Consider the following 19,313-nt stretch of genomic DNA (forward strand, 5'->3'; position numbering starts at 1 on the left):
ATTGGCTGTAAGCAATAATCATCAACATTAACAGAAATAAACACTTGGAATAGATCACTGTAATGACTCTATATAATATAGGAGTTTCACTTTTTGTATTTAAGAACTGAAATAAATTAACTTTTTGATGATATTCTAGTTTTGTGACATGCACCTGTATATTCTAATGATTCACCCTTTATATATTTGGCCTTTTGACTGACTCCTGCTCCGCAGGGACAGAATGGAGGGACCCATGATTACACTGCTCCTACCCCTTTAGGTAACCTTACACCTTGCTACAAGGAAAAAACACGTTGGGAGGTGCAATAAGGGAGTGGACGGCCCTTGTTAGGGTGGTAGTAAGACCCTGTCCTTTTAGGGTGTTACATACCCGGGAGAGGGTCCTGATCTCTTTTTTTAGGTGGCATATTTTGTTTTGCTTTTTTAACTTCACACCATTAAAAGCTAAGTTTCACTATGAGTAGCGCCGCCGACATGACATATCTCCACCAGTAGTAGCACCGCCCACATGACATATCTCCACCAGTAGTAGCACCGCCCACATGACATGTCTCCACCGTTAGTAGCACCGCCCACATGACATGTCGCCACCGGTAGTAGCACCGCCCATATGACAATCTGCTCAACTACTTTTCTATAAATCGGAGTGTGGCTCGTAAGAGGAATTATAAGGTGAGAACATGGAATACAGGGCCTGATATTGGGGATTACAGGATCCGTGCTGACCCCTCCCCAGGTTATAGAGATGACCTGATAATCATGGCTCACTCCTATAAATGGTCCCCACCTGCATATCCTATCCCATTGTGGGTGGGGTATAGTGATCACATGACTTATCCTCCCAGATAACACTGGTTCTAGTTTAGGGAAACTGCACGAGGGGTGGAGTCTGACATCCGCTGTATGTAGAAAAGTATGTGCCCCCTCTACGGGCTTTTCTGATCTCCCATTGTTCCATAGACATTAATATGGAGCCAGACTCTCTGCAGGTATAACCGTTGCTGCTAGTCTGTGGTTTAAGGGGTAAGGTTTCTTTTTGTGGAGAGTGACATACCAGCCATATAGGTGGCGCTATAGAGTTCAAGTCCTCTTTTTCTCTGAAGAGGTATTTTGCATATTATATTTCCCAGAGGAGCATTACACGGCGAATAAGCCTCCTTACCCTGACAAGCCAGAGCTGGTATGTCACTCTCCACAAGGAGAAACCTTACCCCTTAGACCTCAGTCCAGAGCCTCTCACCTTAGCCTAATCAGTTCTCCTGCTTCACACTGATGAGGGCCAACAGCCCGAAACACCGTGTCTGCGAATTGAGATACTGATTTCGCTCTTATCCGAAGTCCTATTGCACGACTCGTTAAAGGGTTGATTGTGACTTGTAGGATCGCTACTTCCAATAGGTGGCGCTGTAGAGTTCAAGTCCTCTTTTTTCTCTGACGAGGCAGTTTGCAGACTAGTCTAAGAAGTTTTGCTCTTTCATCCAGCATTTGTGAGGTCAGACCCTGATTTTGTAGGATGCCGGGCTCACAATCTCCAGTATGGGATGAGTATGAGGTCTGGGCTCTGTGCTGCCGCTCATGTTCTTACACCAAACTCCCCCAACTATGTGTGTATGGCTAAAAGGGTCTTCCCGAAACTGTTCCCACAAAGCTGGGAGCTACAGGTTCTCACAATGCCTTGTGCTGAAGCATTAAGATTTCCCTTAATTGTAACTAAGGAGCTGAGGCCGCCCCCTGATAACAATCCCAGAGCGTTACCCTCCACCACCATCTGTACAGCGGGCTCAGTGCAGTCAGGGGGTAACGTTCTCCTGGAATCACCAAACCCAGCCTCCTCCATCAGACGACAGATAGAGAAGTGCGATCCATCACTGCACAGAACACGTCTCCTCCAGACTCCAGTGGTGGCGGCTTTACATCACTCCATCCGACGCTTGGCATTGTGCTTGGTGATGTACGGCTGCATGCAGCAGCTCAGCCATGAAGCTCCTATGCTTAGTGATGGACTGAGCAGAGCATTGGTGACTTTTCTGCCCCCTGCTCTGTAACATTATGGGGTCTCCACTTCGTGACCGAGTTGCTGCACTTCTTTCCACTTAATAATATCTCACAGGTGATGGGGGAAGATTTAGGAGGAAGAAATGTCATGACGGCACTGGTTAGTTATTACAGGGCCCCTCTGGTCTCGGTGCGTTTTGTACCTCCAGCCGTACTGTGCGTACTGTGCCTTTTTAGTAGACAGCATGGCGGGGGGCGCACACGAGGACGAGGGGACCGACGTTATATATCAGGGGAAATGGGATTGAAAGAGTCCAAATTCAACAATTAAGATGTGCATCCCAGGACTTTTCTCCATATAGTCCATAGATGAGAAGAAATAAGGGCACTCACCAATCTTCACAGGATTCGATACTTTATTGACAAAATCTTCACATAAAAATCATGGCCGGAACCTACAGCGGTACAGCTTGTGTGAGCAGGGGAGCGTCTGGACGACGGCCGTTTCGCGCTGTGCCTGCGCTTCTACGGGTCCATCAGCGGTCAGGTGAGGCAGCGGAAATATAGCGCAGACAAAGCTGCACCTCCCCTCTTCAGCTGCCCGCCCCTCCCGCTCGTAAAAACAATACATTTAAAAGCACATTTAAAAAACATAGATCAAATGCAAAATACATGGAAATACATGAAAGCGCCGAAATCGCAATATATTTGGCTTACAGTGAATGATGCAAGGTAACTTTTTTGCTAATTGTTGGGAGCTCTGATGCTGCTAAATATATAGTGAGATCTCATCAGCTGATGAAACTTTTACTGTAAGAAGATGGATAAATCCACTCCATATAGTATGACATGTATGTCTTGTTGGGCAATGTTGAATCCATCCTGTAACATAATATTAGGAGACTGGTGCTTACCTTAACCTTTTAACTGCTGAGAACGTCTATTATTCGACACTTCCACTTTCATGGCTGGAGTAAACTGATGAGGATCTGCAGTCTGGATGCCAGTGTAATGAGGAGTTTCCCCACCAGAGGGGGCAGTTAGCAGCCTACAGTAGATCACTGCCTGAGAATAAGCCTGAACCGATCCCCTATAGCACACGAAGAGTGGCCCCTGAGCAGCACAGAGTATTACAGGAAAGAAGTATTCTGATCATAATGTTAGTGAGGACAGGGCTGCATGTGACTGGCAGCAGCGTGATGTGAGGCGGAATGATAATAATCATGCACTGATGCGCTGTCGCTGCAGCACAGAGTATTACAGGAGGGGAGTGTGCTCATCCTGAGGTTAGTATTCTCAGCATTTCTTAGTGAGGAGCAGGGAATTGTCTAGATGTGAGGAGAGGAATGGGAGGTCACGCACTGATGAGCTGTCGCTGCAGCAAAGAGTATTTCAGGAGAGGAGAGTGCTCATCCTGAGGTTAGTATTCTCAGCATTTGTTAGTAAGGAGCAGGGAATTGTCTAGATGTGAGGAGAGGAATGGGAGGTCACGCACTGATGAGCTGTCGCTGCAGCACAGAGTATTTCAGGAGGAGAGTGCTCATCCTGAGGTTAGTATTCTCAGCATTTCTTAGTGAGGAGCAGGGAATTGTCTAGATGTGAGGAGAGGAATGGGAGGTCATGCACTGATGCGCTGTCGCTGCAGCACAGAGTATTTCAGGAGGGGAGTGTGCTCATCCTGAGGTTAGTATTCTCGGCATTTGTTAGTGAGGAGCAGTGAATTGTCTAGATGTGAGGAGAGGAATAGGAGGTCACACACTGATGCGCTGTTGCTGCAGCACAGAGTATTTCAGGAGAGGAGAGTGCTCATCCTGAGGTTAGTATTCTAGGCATTTCTTAGTGAGGAGCAGGGAATTGTCTAGATGTGAGGAGAGGAATGGGAGGTCATGCACTGATACGTTGTTGCTGCAGCACAGAGTATTTCAGGAGAGGAGAGTGCTCATCCTGAGGTTAGTATTCTAGGCATTTCTTAGTGAGGAGCAGGGAATTGTCTAGATGTGAGGAGAGGAATGGGAAGTCACGCACTGATACGTTGTTGCTGCAGCACAGAGTATTTCAGGAGAGGAGTGTGCTCATCCTGAGGTTAGTAATCTCAGTATTTGTTAGTGAGGAGCAGGGAATTATCTAGATGTGAGGAGAGGAATAGGAGGTCACGCGCTGATGAGCTGTCGCTGCAGCACAGAGTATTTCAGGCAAGGAGCGTGCTGCCCTTTAGACAGGCTGGGATTGAAAGAGTCCAAATTCAACAATTAAGATATGCATCCCAGGACTTTTCTCCATATAGTATGACATGTATGTCTTGTTGGGCAATGTTGAATCCATCCTGTAACATAATATTAGGAGACTGGTGCTTACCTTAACCTTTTAACTGCTGAGAACGTCTATTATTCGACACTTCCACTTTCATGGCTGGAGTAAACTGATGAGGATCTGCAGTCTGGATGCCAGTGTAATGAGGAGTTTCCCCACCAGAGGGGGCAGTTAGCAGCCTACAGTAGATCACTGCCTGAGAATAAGCCTGAACCGATCCCCTATAGCACACGAAGAGTGGCCCCTGAGCAGCACAGAGTATTACAGGAAAGAAGTATTCTGATCATAATGTTAGTGAGGACAGGGCTGCATGTGACTGGCAGCAGCGTGATGTGAGGCGGAATGATAATAATCATGCACTGATGCGCTGTCGCTGCAGCACAGAGTATTTCAGGAGGGGAGTGTGCTCATCCTGAGGTTAGTATTCTCAGCATTTCTTAGTGAGGAGCAGGGAATTGTCTAGATGTGAGAGGAATAGGAGGTCACGCGCTGATGAGCTGTCGCTGCAGCACAGAGTTTTTCAAGAGAGGAGTGTGCTCATCCTGAGGTTAGTATTCTCAGCATTTCTTAGTGAGGAGCAGGGAATTGTCTAGATGTGAGGAGAGGAATGGGAGGTCACGCACTGATGAGCTGTCGCTGCTGCACAGAGTATTTCAGGAGAGGAGAGTGCTCATCCTGAGGTTAGTATTCTCAGCATTTCTTAGTGAGGAGCAGGGAATTGTCTAGATGTGAGGAGAGGAATAGGAGGTCACGCGCTGATGAGCTGTCGCTGCAGCACAGAGTATTTCAAGAGAGGAGTGTGCTCATCCTGAGGTTAGTATTCTCAGCATTTGTTAGTGAGGAGCAGTGAATTGTCTAGATGTGAGGAGAGGAATAGATCATGCACTGATGCGTTGTTGCTGCAGCACAGAGTATTTCAGGAGGGGAGTGTGCTCATCCTGAGGTTAGTATTCTCAGCATTTAGTGAGGAGCAGGGAATTGTCTAGATGTGAGGAGAGGAATAGATCATGCACTGATGCGTTGTTGCTGCAGCACAGAGTATTTCAGGAGAGGAATGTGCTCATCCTGAGGTTAGTATTCTCAGCATTTCTTAGTGAGGAGCAGGGAATTGTTTAGATGTGAGGAGAGGAATGGGAGGTCACACGTTGATGAGCTGTCACTGCAGCACAGAGTATTTCAGAAGAGGAGTGTGCTCATCCTGAGGTTAGTATTCTCAACATTTCTTAGTAAGGAGCAGGGAATTGTTTAGATGTGAGGAGAGGAATGGGAGGTCACACGCTGATGAGTTGTCACTGCAGCACAGAGTATTTCAGGCAAGGAGCATGCTGCCCTTTAGACAGGCCGTGATCTAAGGTCTTAATTGTGAGTGTGGGTAGCGCCGCACATGAAAAGGATTATATCATCATATATAGGCCAGGGGTATGACGCAGCTTGGTACTAGAAATAGTCACTGCGCAGTGATCCATGCACTTGTGATGATCTTTTGTCTGCGAGGGAACGGGTGTATGGGACCAAGTGAGCGTCATGATGGAGACAAGAATGAGGCCATACATAATAGTGGAAGCAGTTGGCTCCCCAGCAGCACAGAGTATTTCAGTGCATTAGCGTGCTGACAGCAGGTAGGGGCGGTGACCTGTCTGCTCGTGGTGATAGCACTGAGGACAGGGCTGCGATTCTGGGGGACAATGAAGTCTGACCGATAGTGGCAGGAGCAGAGTGCTTCAGAGGAGATTATCGGAAACCAGAGCAGCACAGAGTGTTTCAGGCTCATCGCTGTGATGGTGGTGTCCTCGGCTGACGGACGCCGCTCCCCACACATCCGACACCAGACACACATTTGTTTTGCTCTCAGAGAATAGTTTAATTTGGACACATCACATTTTCTTGCCCTTTTCGGGTTTTTTTTGCACATCTGCACACAAACGCTGACACACATTACACACACGTCATTGGCGGCCGCTCTGCGAGGGGCCGCACAGAATAAGTTCTGGGGGGATATAGTCATGATATAGATTACTCTGAATACTTACAACAATCATATCACGATAGTAACCGCACGGCAAGAAGCTGCAGAGCACGCACATCACAACAGTGTTACCGGAGGGCGACGGCTATGAGAGGGAAGACCAAATCAGGAAGGCTACCATGGAGGGAGGAGGACGGGGGCAACAGAAGATTTCAGGGTGGGGAGGAGAAAAAACACCACAACACACCACGATTCAAAAGAACTGATGGATCCAGGAGGGATAGATACCGAGAGGGGGCTGGGAGAGAAGACGAACACACACAACATATACACGGGCTCCGGGAGGGAGCGGGACCCCCATGGGTGTGCGTATGTATACACATATATGTACATGAAGGACGGGTACACCTACGGCCCCACCAGGACACAGCCGCGTGCACGCTCGTATCATGCATGTTCTATGAAGTCCCTATGGGTTCTACCATTGTCGGGGCGCTCGGCTCTGCTATTCCGGTATTTCTAGGTGTCAGGGTGTCGCCTCTTCCTCCCGTTTTCCGTCTCCTCTCCATATCTACCTCTTCATCAGCACATTATAGGTTTTTTTTATTTATTTTTTTTCCATGGAGCAAAGCCGTGCACACAGGTGAAGGGAGCGGGAGAACACACAGAGCCGCGATGGGGAGAGATGTGACGGGTGGGGGGCGACAAATGGATCCCCTCAGTCTGAGAAGAGACTGGCGAAGGATTTCCTCAGGTTGCGGATGGTTTCGGCTTTCACCTCGTCGTGACTAAGACTGGAGCGTGGAGCTGGTGAGTCTGCAAGGGTGAAGGAGTTGGTGAGGGACTGGGACTTACTGGAGGACGATGTGAGGCGATGGCCGATGATGAGGGGAGATGGCGGTGGAAAGGGGTCGGGTGGGGAGTAGGTAGGTGGAGCAGAAATTTGTTTTTAAAAGGGAATGGCGTCAGGGGAGGACACAAGAGACGGGGAGGGATGTTATATATAATGGAGGTAGGAGAAGGAGGAAAGAAAAATAATGATCAGTTAACGTCATGCAATATTAGTCGCTCACACTAAGCTAGCCAGCACCCTCTACGCTGGGCACTGCCAGGGGGCTGACCAACCCACCAAACCCGAAAACAAAAAGCCAGGGTGACCCCAGTCTCTGCCAAAGCTGTGCCTACCTTACCTAAGCGGCATGCAAGAAAAGGGATGCAATAGGTAGTATAGGAAGCTGAAACCTGTGTGGCCCACCCAGAACCTCGGAGGCTCTTACTTCAGCTGCGGCTGGGGTGGGGGCAGCTCTTGGCCCGGCTTCTGAGCCAACTGAGGCTTTTGGGGACCGCCAGGACGTGAACCCTGCCCAGGTCCTTGAGGGTTAGGCCTGGGCTGCTGGGTCATGGGTCGCTGTTGTGGCGGCTGTTGTGGTTGGGGTGGCTGCTGGGGTGGCTGTTGTTGCGGTCCACCTGGAGCTGATTGCCGTTGCTGCGGTGGAGGCTGCTGTCCCGGTTGGCGGACGCCATGTTGTTGTTGATGGACGGGAGGTGGAGGCTTCTGCTGGGGTCCTGCAGGAACTGGCTGCCTTGGAGGTCCAGGTTGCCGAGGCTGAGGGGGCTGGACACCCATTGGCTTTGGGCCTGCTGGCATAGGGGGGGGTTGCTGCTGCCGTTGGGGTGACTGTGGGCTTGGCTGCCTTTGAGGGGACTGAGATTGGCGGGGTGATGGCTGTTGTTGGGGCCTCATCTGCTGGGGTGACCCTTGCGGCTGTGGTTGTTGCGGCGGAATCATTTGCCGCTGCTGTGCCCCAGGGCTGGGGAGATTGGGTGGATGTGGCGATGGTTGAGGACCTAAACCTTGAAGCTGTTGTCCTTGCGGTGGAGGCCTCTGCTGGGAAGGAGGTCCCTGTCGCTGAGGACCCTGTGCTGCAGGAGGACCCCCTGTAAGAGATGAGAGGCATAGGGTACCATTAATTGTACCTAACGTCATTAGCTCTGCTGCAAATAATTTTTCCTGTCATTCTCGTTCAGCTAATTAAATATATGGAGGGGATCTACCTTGTGGAGAAGGTCTCTGCTGCTGCTGGACAGGGGTGCCAGACCGGGAGTGAACAGGTTGGACCTGCAATTAAAAGCAAAGAAAAAATGAGGGGTTCTCTGCTACCGCTCACTTCTGTATTGGGACACATGCACAACACCTCAGATTGTGCACATGTCCCGGGAGATTTTTGCAGGTGCTAAATTATCTGCGTTGCTCATCATCCCAGTTCAAAGGTGAGAACCCCCCAGAAAATCCCTTTAATTGCTGTTACCAAGGGAAACCAGCATTACCTATATTGTCATCCGTACAGTCATCTTACCTGGGGCTGCTGCACGTGCAGGGATCGGCTCGGGGAGGAGCTGCATTGCAGAGACTGCGCCATCTTACTAACGACCAGATCCGCTATCAGGTGCCGGTCCTCTTCCTGCTGGTCCCCAATCAAAGGCATAGAGGAGCCGACAACCTGGTGAAAAAAGGACGCTTAACTGACATCCTGGCCTCCAGGTGTCGCTGCATTGGGTCCCTTGTGTGGCAGAGAAGACGGTCGCCTTCTCCTGCTCCCGTGCAGAGCCCTCACCTCTATGATGTGGTCCTTGCCATCTTTCCCATGCAGGGCTTCCACAGCGCAGATTTCCAGACCCCCAAATATTTCCGAGCAGGAATCCACCCAGAGCCTGTACCTGCAAAGACATGATGGCCGGGTATCAACCTTTAATCCTTTCTAGATTCATTTTCTGGAGTAGTGGACATTCTGCAGTTCCAGACCACGGGGGGGCTTAGTCATCAATACGCCCTGTGCCCTTTCCGTGCCAGTTCTGCCTTGAGCTGAATACCTGACACATAAAGGGATTAGTTGCCTGACAACCCAAATAAAAGGAATGTGGTTGTCAGGCAATGTCTCTATATCAACCGCACAGTCAGACGTGACAAAATGTTCAGCGCCAGGGAGGAACGGCCGTAGTAATCAGATTCTTCTAAAAGTGATTATAGGTGATCCATTTATAAGGGATGTTCCATGATGGGGGGGACTGACTGATGTGACCCGGCACTTGGTAGCAAACAGGTGCACATGTATACAGTACCTGTCCGACACTGCGATCTGCTCCAGCATGGCCGACCCCGTATTGGTTTTCCAGTTGCCAGAAATGGATGTTCTCCTGAAATACAGAACACTATCCGGTGAGACTTTTTCCTATTGCTCTGCCATAGACAGTCAGTGAGTACAGCGCAGTCACACTTTGTAATCACCTATAGATTGGATACCCGGCAGTACCACATTCCACCACCGCCTATGCTCCTAACATTCCATAGACTCCAATGCAACAGCGCCCCCATTAGAGATGCTGATATTACACTGGGATCTGCAGTCACTCATGCAGCGTGTCATCAAAGACTCCTCACGTGTCTATAATGGAAGCCGTCCTGTAAATTGCATCAGTCTGCGCTCCCTGGTGCACTGCCATCTAGTGGTCATGGCCAGTAAGACAGGATCGGAATACATGTATACAGACTATAAACTTAATAACCTTGTTATTCACGGCCCCCTGACTGATGTCTCCCACCTGGCCGCCTACCACGTCCTGCTGTAATGACTGAGTCAGGGCTGAGTAGTTGGGAGGGTGACGGCAAAACCTGATGGCCCCTTATTGCAGTGCAATGTCTCTAGCTGTGCAATAATCCACCTGCTGACCGGCCACATTGGGGCCCTTGTGTGATAGCACTGCGCCGGTCCTCAGCATCAGTACCAGTACCATCGGTGTACAGTCAGCTCATCATCTGATCACCGCTCATCTCTGTGATGACCTCATGATGTGACATCTTCTCTCCTTCCTGCATCAGAAATCTCTAGGGAAAATCTAAGATGGGGAAAGAACGAGTGACATTTATCTCGTCATTAACCCCTTATTAACTGCGCTATATCAGGCCATTCGATTGTATGGGGCGGGCTGCACGTCCCTGCACAGCTGGGTGGTCGGGGGGGGGGGGGGGGGTTGGGGAAGAGGACACGGTGCTAATTTAGAACTGCGGCCCCTTCAATCTCAGAACTGGCAGAGGTTGGACCCCCTAGCGGTCCCTTTATTGAACAGTTACGCCAGCAAGTGCTGGGTCTAGCTAGATCTGCAATAATTACAAGGTCAAATGGGCAACCAAATTCCAGAGGTTATAACAGCACAAGAGCCATGCGGCTGCATCTCTTGCCCACATGGAAAAGCGATGGGGGGCAGACAAGCAATAAGTTCTGCAGTCCAGCACAATTAACCTCCATCAGAAAAGGTTGCTACTTTTTGCAATAGCGCCCCCTCATCTGACCTGGCTGATAACAGAAGGCAAGATTGTATCCATCAAACGTGCAAATGAAGATAAACCAGATTGTAGGTGTGCCGTCCCTTTAAGAAAGAGAACAATTCCACCCACTCTCCATACTGCCGCTGCAGGAACAGATCAGTTCTCTTGGCCCTCACACAACACGAGCAGATGGCAACCGCCCACTCTGCTCATATTGTGCCGGAGACAATGGGAAAGTCGGGCCCGGCCCAGGGCGATGAGCCCATCTCAGGAACTTCATGTGCGGGCTTCCGACAGGTTCATGTCCTGGACTGACCATAGCACTCACCTGTCCCGTAAGTGACATATACAGGGCAACGCAATGAGTGTATGATTACTGGGGGTCCAGCTGCTGAGACCTCATTAATCCCGAGAACAGACTGAGCATGTGAGACCACAGCTCCATTCACTGTCCATAGAAGCAATGGTTGCATATGCTCTGTACCACTCACACAAAGGACATTGGGATCCCTGTTATCAGGATTGGTGGGTGCCTCAGCTGACAGACCCTTTAGGGTGGTTTCACACTTGCGTTTTTGTCTGCAGCGTTTTTTGCACAAAAAACGCATGCGTTTTTTTCCCTATATGTAACATTGAAAACGCATGCGGTTTTTTTTGTACGCGTTTGGTCGCGTTTTGAAACGCATGCGTTTTTTTACTGCATGCGTTCTTTTTCAGAAATGCAACTTGCAGTATTTTTGAGAGGCGTTTTTTTGACACATAAAAACGCATGCGTTTGTGTCAAAAAATACATTGGAGTCAATGGAAACGCATGCGTTTTTTTGTGCATGCGTTTGTTTGCGTTAAAAATGCATGCGTTTTTATTAAAAAAAAACAGAAAACACACTGATATGCCACCCCCCACCATAAAGGTGATAAAGGGATCCTAACCCTAAAGGGATCCTAACCCTATCCCTACCCCTAAAGGGATCCTAACCCTACCCCTAACCCTAAAGGGATCCTAACCCTAACCCTAAAGGGATCCTAACCCTAACCCTAATCCCTTTAGGGTTAGGGTTAGGATCCCTTTAGGCTTAAGGTTAGGGGTAGGGTTAGGATCCCTTTAGGGTTAGGGTTATGATCCCTACCCCTAACCCTACCCCTAACCCTAACTATTTCTGTTTATAGTGGGTTTTTTACTTTATTTTGATGATTGGCAGCTGTCACACATTTCTCAGCATGCGTTTAAAAAACGCAAACGCATGAAAAAACGCATGTAAACGCGTCAAAACGCAGCGTTTTTTTCACCACATGCAAAAACGCATGCGTCAAAAAAACGCAGCGTTTGCACGCGTTTACATGCGTTTTTTCACCATGCGTTTTTTTTTTTTAAAACGCATGCGTTTTGAAACGCAAGTGTGAAACCAGCCAGCAATCGCATATTTATCGTCTGTCATGTGGGTAGTGGTTCTCCGGTCAGCCAGGGTGACAGCTCTTCTGGCTGGTTCCTTCACAACTCCTCCTCTTTGCGGGCTCCTGACCATAGACATAAAGCATAGAGCAATAGAGCCAGAAAACTGCCTAAAAGTTGCACACATGGTCAAAATTGTTGGTACCCCTCGTTTAATGACAGAAATACCCACAATGGTCACAGAAATAACTTGAATCTGACTAAAGTAATAATAAATAAAAGATCTATGAAAATGAACAAATGAAAGTCAGACATTGCTACTCAACCATGCTTCCAGAGAACTTTTAATAAAATAAACCTCATGAAGTAGGCCTGGACAGAAATGATGGTACCCTTAACTTAATATTTTGTTGCACAACCTTTTGAGGCAATCACTGCAATCAAACGATTCCTGTAACTGTCAATGAGACTTCTGCACCTCTTGACAGGTATTTTGTCCCACTCCTCAAGAGAAAACTGCTCCAGTTGTCTCGTGTTTGAAGGTTGCCTTTTCCAGACGGCATGTTTCAGCTCTTTCCAAAACTGCTCAATAGGATTCAGGTCAGGGCTCATAGAAGGCCACTTCAGAACAGTCCAATGTTTTCTTCTTTGCCATTCTTGGGTGTTTTTAGCTGTGTGTTTTGGGTCAATATCTTGTTGCAAGACCCATGACCTGCGACTGAGACCAAGCTTTCTGACACTGGGCAGCACATTTCTCTCTAGAATCACTTGATAGTCTTGAAATTTCATTGTACCCTGCACAGATTATAGACACCCTGTGCCAGATGCAGCAAAGCAGCCCCAGAACATAACAGAGCCTCCTCCATGTTTCACAGTAGGGACAGTGTTCTTTTCTTGATAAGCTTCATTTTTCTGTGAACATAGAGCTGATATGCCTTGCCGAAAAGTTCCATTTTTGTCTCATCTGTCCATAGGACATTCTCCCAGAAGATTTGTGGCTTGTCAACATGTAGTTTGGCAAATTCCAGTCTGGCTTTTTTATGATTTTTTTTTTTTTCAACAATGGTGTCCTCCTTGGTCGTCTCCATGAAGTCCACTTTGCCTCATACAACAACGGATGGTGCGATCGGACACTGATGTTCCTTGAGCTTGAAGTTCACCTTTAATCTGTTAGCAGTTTTTCTGGGCTCTTTTGTTACCACTCGTATTATCCGTCTCTTTAATTTGTCATCAATTTTCCTCCTGCGGCCACGTCCAGGGAGGTCGGCTACAGTCCCATGGATCTTACATTTCTGAATAATATGTGCAACTATAGTCACAGGAACATCAAGCTGCCTGGAGATGGTCTTATAACTTTTACCTTTAACATATTTGTCTATAATTTTCTTTCTAATCTCCTGAGACAACTCTTTCCTTCGCTTCCTCTGGTCCATGTTGAGTGTGATACCCACCATGTCACCACACAGCACAGTGAGTATCTGTAGCCCTATATACCGGCCTCTCACTGATTCCAAGATTGGAGACACCTGTGATGCTAGTTAGTGGACACACCGCAACTTAACATGTCAATTTTGTCACATTATTTTCAGGGGTACCATCATTTCTGTCCAGGCCTATTTTATGAGTTTTATTTTTTTTAATTCTGTGGAAGCATGGATGAAAAGCAATGTCTGACTTTCATTTGTTCATTTTCATAGATCTTTTATTTATTATTACTTTTGTCAGATTCAAGTTATTTCTGTGACCATTGTGGGTTTTTCTGTCATTAAACGAGGGGTACCAACAATTTTGACCATGTGTGTAGGTGCCCCCTCAACACTTTCAAGGGTGCTTAGTCTGGATGGTCCTGACAGAACAAACAGTGCTATATACTGGTACCGAGTCCCACAGAAAGTGTCTCGTCACATCTGCTATATACAGTCATCTATGAAAATGAAGTATTTCTCCCAGAAAATGATTGCAATTACACGTTTTGTTAAAAACATGTTTTTTTCTTTGTGTTTATTGGAACAACACAAATAACTGAGAAAAAAGGCAAATTGGACATAATTTCACACAATTTGCATATTTCCCAGAGGAGCATTGCGGCTTTAAGTCTCCTCACCTCAACATGCTTAACATGTCCCTCTCTACAAGGAGAAACGATACTTATTGGACACAAAACCCCAAAAATAGTTTGGACAAAATTGTTGGGGCCCTCATCTTAATATTTGGTTGCACAACCTTTGGAATAAATAACTGCAATCAGTCACTTCCTATAATCATCAACAAGCTTCTTACACCTCAACTGGAATTTTGGAGCACTCTTCTTTTGCAAACTGCTCCAGGTCTCTCATATTTTAAGGCGCCTTCTCCCAACAACAATTTTAAGATCTCTCCATAGGTGTTCAATGGGATTTAGATCCGGACTCATTGCTGCCACTTCAGAACTCTCCAGCGCTTTGTTTCCATCCATTTCTGGGGGCTTCTTGAAGTATGTTTGGGGTCTTTTTCTTGCTGCAAGACCCATGACCTAGGATACAGACCCAGCTTTCTGACATTGGGCACAAAATCCTTTGGTAATCTTCAGATTTCATGATGCCTTGCACACAGTCAAGGCACCCAGTGCCAAAGGCAAGGCAGCAAAACAACCTCAAAACATCTTTGAACACCACCATATTTGACCGTAGGTACTGTGTTCTTTTCTTTGTAGACCTCATTCCGTTTTCAGTAAACGGTAGAATGATGTGCTTTACCAAAAAGCTCTATCTTGATGTCATCTGTCCACAAGACATTTTGCCAGAGGGATTTTGGCTTACTCACACACATTTTGACAAATGGCAGTCTAGCTTTTTTGTGTCACTATGTCAGCAGTGGGGTCCTCCTGGGTCTCCTATCATAGCGTTTCATTTTGTTCCAATGTCGACAGATAGTTCGCTCTGACACTGATGCAACCTGAGGATACAGGACACCTGGGATTATCCACCATCCAGACTACCCTGCATTGCAACCTTTCATCAGTTTTTCTCTGCCATCTACGTCCGGGGAGATTATTAAGGCTATGTGCACACATAGGAAGGGGGCTGCGGGTTCTCCCGCGGGTTTTCCCGCAGCGGATTTGATAAATCTGCAGGTCAAACCTGCTGCGGTTATCCCTGCAGATTTATCGCGGTTTGTGTTGCGGGTTCCGCTGCGGGTTTAATCCTGCACTTGTTTTACTATTGATGCTGCATATGCAGCATCAATAGTAATGTTAAAAATAATAAAAATAATGATATACTCACCCTCTGACGTCCCGATCTCCTCGGGGCTGCACGCGGCGGTCCGGTTCCAAAGATGCTGTGCGAGAAGGACCTTCGTGACGTCACGGTCATGTGACCGCGACGTCACCGCAGGCCCTGCTCGCATAGCAACCTGAGACCGGACGGCCACGTGCAGCGCTGGGAGGTGAGTATATCATTATTTTTTATTTTAATTCGTTTTTTTTTTTTTTTTTTTTACACAAATATGGTTCCCAGGGCCTGGAGGAGAGTCTCCTCTCCTCCACCTCGGGTACCATCTGCACATTATCTGCATTACTTCCCGCATGGTGGGCACAGCCCCATGCGGGAAGTAAGCGGATCAATGCATTCCTATGGGTGCAGAATCGCCGCGATTCTGCACAAAGAAGTGACATGCTGCGGATTGTAAACCGCTGCGCTCCCGCGCGGTTTTTCCTGCAGCATGTGCACAGCGGTTTGCGGTTTCCATAGGGTTTACATGTTACTGTAAACGCAATCGAAACTGCAGCGGACCCGCAGCGGCAAAATCGCAGCGGTTCCGTGGTAAAAACCGCAAAGTGTGAACATGGCCTTAAAGTGCCATGGGTTGTAAACTTCTTGATTATGTTGTGCACCGTGGAAAAAAGAAGAACAAGATCTTTGGAGATGGACTTGTAAACTTGAAATTATTAGTATTTTTCTACAATTTCGGTTCCCAAGTCCTCAGTTCTCTTTATGTTCTTAGTGTGGCACACACATACACATAAAGTAAAGATTGATTCAACGCATCCCCTTTTTATCTGGTTTCAGGTGTGATTTTCATGCAGGCGAGTTTGACTGAGCATCACATGCTCGAAACAAAGTGGATTACCAACATTTTTGGATTGGAGTACATCACTGTTACTGTACTTGTACTAGAGCACATGCCTCCTAATACTTGTGTTTTATGCCTTTTCTAAACTTCATGATTATGATGGTATCCAGAATCCAGACCTCATCTCCTGACTTCTGTTGTTCCTGGACCAAAGTTCATGTCCATTAGTTAGTCCTAATGCATACCTGGCCTGCTGCACCCTTACCTCTTTTGTGATATCGACCCGTGGTTCTGCTCCTGACTGCACAGCCGTCTCATCCTCGGCCTGGGATATCCTGAGTGTTCTCCTGGAAAAGACTCTTTAGTCCTGTTCCTGATTACACTACCACCTTGTCTTCAGGCCTGTTGCATTCTGACTGTTCTGGTGAAGACCCCTTTGTCCTGTTCCTGACTACACTACCACCTCATTCTTGGTCTGTCCCATACTGACCATATTCCGAGTAAAGACCATTGATCCCTTCCTGACTACACAATCACTGCATCTTTGGGCCTGCTACATCATGACCTCTCTCTTGGTGAAGACCCCTTGGTCCTGGTTCTGACTACACTACCAGCTTGATCTTGGGCCTGGAGAATTCTGACTGCTCCCCTGGTAGCGACCATTAGCTCCATTCCTGGGTATACTATCACCTCGTTCTCAGGTCTGTTGTGTTGGATCTGACCTCTCTTCTGGTGAAGACCCTTGCTCTTGTCTCATCCCAAGGCTTGGATGATCTTTTGCTGAAGACTTTTGGTTCTCCTCCTAACTACACTACCAGCTTATTCTTGGGTATGTTGAATGCGGACTGCTCTCCTGGTTAAGACCCTTGTTCTCATCTCATCCTCAGGCTTGGAGGATACTGACCCCTCTCCTCATGAAGACCCTTTCCTCTGTCCCTGACTTCACTATCACCTTGTTCTCGGGTATGTTGGATCCTAACTGCTCTCCATGTGAAGGCCCTTAGCTCTGTTCCTGATTAAACTATCACCTCATTCTCAGATTTTTGGGATCCTGACCTCTCTCTTGGTGAAAACCTTTGGTTCTACTTGTGACTAAATTGCCACCTCGTTGTCAGGTCGGTTGAATCCTGACTGCTATCCTAGTAAAGACCCTTGGTCCCATCTCATCCTTGGGTCTGTTGGATCCTGACGGCTCTCCTGGTGAATATCCTTGGCTCTGTTCCTGACTACACTATTGCATAAGGTGCTCTACTATCACCAATCTATTACTATTCTTGGGATCACAACCTGGAGATCTCATCCATAAACTCAACACCTCATTGCAGGGATTAAGGAAGAAGAAAGGGGAGCTTTCTCAGACTTTGCAGCCAGTCTAACCATGTGCCAAACCTTAGAGAACTCACATCCCTGGTAAACGTCATTACATTGGGTCTCTACCTCCCCCAGTCTTCATACTCACAATGTACAGGTACAGCAGATAATTGACTACAGATGATTTTACATTCTTGTGGATGTGGGATTTTTTAAGGAATTTCAGCAGAGACCTGACTTTCCGGGAATTTTTCTTTTTCTCAGACATTTGATGGTGATAAAATCCTTCCTGCTGCACGGCGGATCCTTCAAAGGATATCATCGTTATGGGCAGCTGCCCACAGTCGTGACCACTAACAACCCCTTAATGTGAGACTACCCGCACGTTACATTCCCAGACTACAGCTTGGATCTGAATATCCTTGTAGATGGGCTGATCAGGATCTAGGTGTACCAAAGCCTCGTGCCAAGTCATGTCAGAGAGGAAAGGGAGAGGCCGATATTATGTACGGAACCAGAAAAACCCGCATGGCAGACAGGGTGGGAGAGAGACCCGGGACAAGTATGACGGGGCCTGAGACACAGGGATATTTATATCTTAAGGTAAACTGGGAAATCTGACTAACGCAAAGGAGGAAAAAAACCTGCAGCAAACACAAAATAACCTGCGCTTCCCACATGATTATCCTGCACTCTGAGTGTTAGTGTCATTATAGTGCATCGTATGTGTCAGTGTCATTATCCTGTACCCCGAGTGTCAGGGTTGCTATCTCGTAAACCGAGTCTCAGTGTCATTATCCTGTACCCCGAGTATCCATGTCATTATAGTGCACCTCCAGTGTCAGCATCATTATCCTGTACCCCGAGTCTCAGTGTCATTATAGTGCACCTCCAGTGTCAGCATCATTATCCTGTACCCCGAGTCTCAGTGTCATTATAGTGCACCTCCAGTGTCAGCATCATTATCCTGTACCCCGAGTCTCAGCGTCATCATGTATCCCGAGTGTCAGCATCATTATCCTGTACCCCGAGTATCAGTGTTATTATAGTGCACCTCCAGAGTCAGTGTCAGTGTCATTATCCTGTACCCCGAGTCTCAGCGTCATCATGTATCCCGAGTGTCAGCGTCATTATCCTGTACCCCGAGCATCAGTGTTATTATAGTGCACCTCCAGAGTCAGTGTCATTATCCTGTACCCCGAGTATTAGTGTCATTATCCTGTACCCCGAGTATCAGTGTTATTATAGTGCACCTCCAGTGTCAGCGTCATTATCCTGTACGCCGAATATCAGTGTCATTATAGTGCACCTCCAGCATCATTATCCTGTACCCTGAGGATCAGTGTCATTATCCTGTACCCTGAGGATCAGTGTCATTATCCTGTACCCTGAGGATCAGTGTCATTATCCTGTACCCCGAGTGTCAGTGTCATTATCCTGTACCCCGAGTATCAGTGTTTTTATAGTGCACCTCCAGTGTCAGTGTCATTATCCTGTACCCCAAGTGTCAGTGTCATTATAGTGCACCTCCATTGTCAGCGTCATTATCATGTACCCCGATTATCAGTGTCATTATCCTGTACCCCAAGTGTCAGTATGCTATACACCGAGTATCAGTGTCACTATAGTGCACCTCCAGTGTCAGTGTCATTATCTTGTACCCCGAGTGTCAGCATCATTATCCTGTACCCCGAGTGTCAGTTTCATTATAGTGCACATCCAGTGTCAACATCATTATCCTATACCTCCAGTGTCAGCGTCATTATCCTGTACCCCGAGTGTCCGCGTCATTATCTTGTACCCCGAGTGTCAGCATTATTATCCTGTACTCCGAGTGTCAGCGTCATCTTGTACCCTCAGTACCCCCAGTGTCAGCATCATTATCCTGTATCCCAAGTGTCATTATCCTGTACCCCAATTGTCAGTGTCATTATCTTGTACCCCCAGTGTCAGCATCATTA

At 47.5% G+C, this 19,313-nt stretch overlaps 1 protein-coding gene across 2 annotated transcripts in view; it reads right to left on the minus strand.

Moving 5' to 3' along the window:
- Positions 1-6,144: 6,144 nt before the first annotated feature.
- The window catches only part of SYN1 (synapsin I), an 86,262-nt gene continuing 73,093 nt past the window's right edge, over positions 6,145-19,313 (minus strand). The window contains exons 8-13 of one of the 2 annotated variants that reach the window (XM_069747813.1): positions 9,395-9,469; positions 8,890-8,992; positions 8,632-8,775; positions 8,330-8,393; positions 7,517-8,212; positions 6,145-7,128 (exon numbers count right to left, since the gene is read on the minus strand). In XM_069747813.1, the coding sequence (XP_069603914.1) occupies positions 7,548-8,212; positions 8,330-8,393; positions 8,632-8,775; positions 8,890-8,992; positions 9,395-9,469 (1,051 nt within the window). In that variant the 3' untranslated portion in view covers positions 6,145-7,128; positions 7,517-7,547. The remainder of the gene's footprint in view (positions 7,129-7,516; positions 8,213-8,329; positions 8,394-8,631; positions 8,776-8,889; positions 8,993-9,394; positions 9,470-19,313) is intronic. The other variant, XM_069747812.1, reaches the window with a different exon arrangement.

Source organism: Ranitomeya imitator, chromosome 2, assembly GCF_032444005.1.
Source record: "Ranitomeya imitator isolate aRanImi1 chromosome 2, aRanImi1.pri, whole genome shotgun sequence".
In the NCBI taxonomy this organism is placed as follows: domain Eukaryota; kingdom Metazoa; phylum Chordata; class Amphibia; order Anura; family Dendrobatidae; genus Ranitomeya; species Ranitomeya imitator.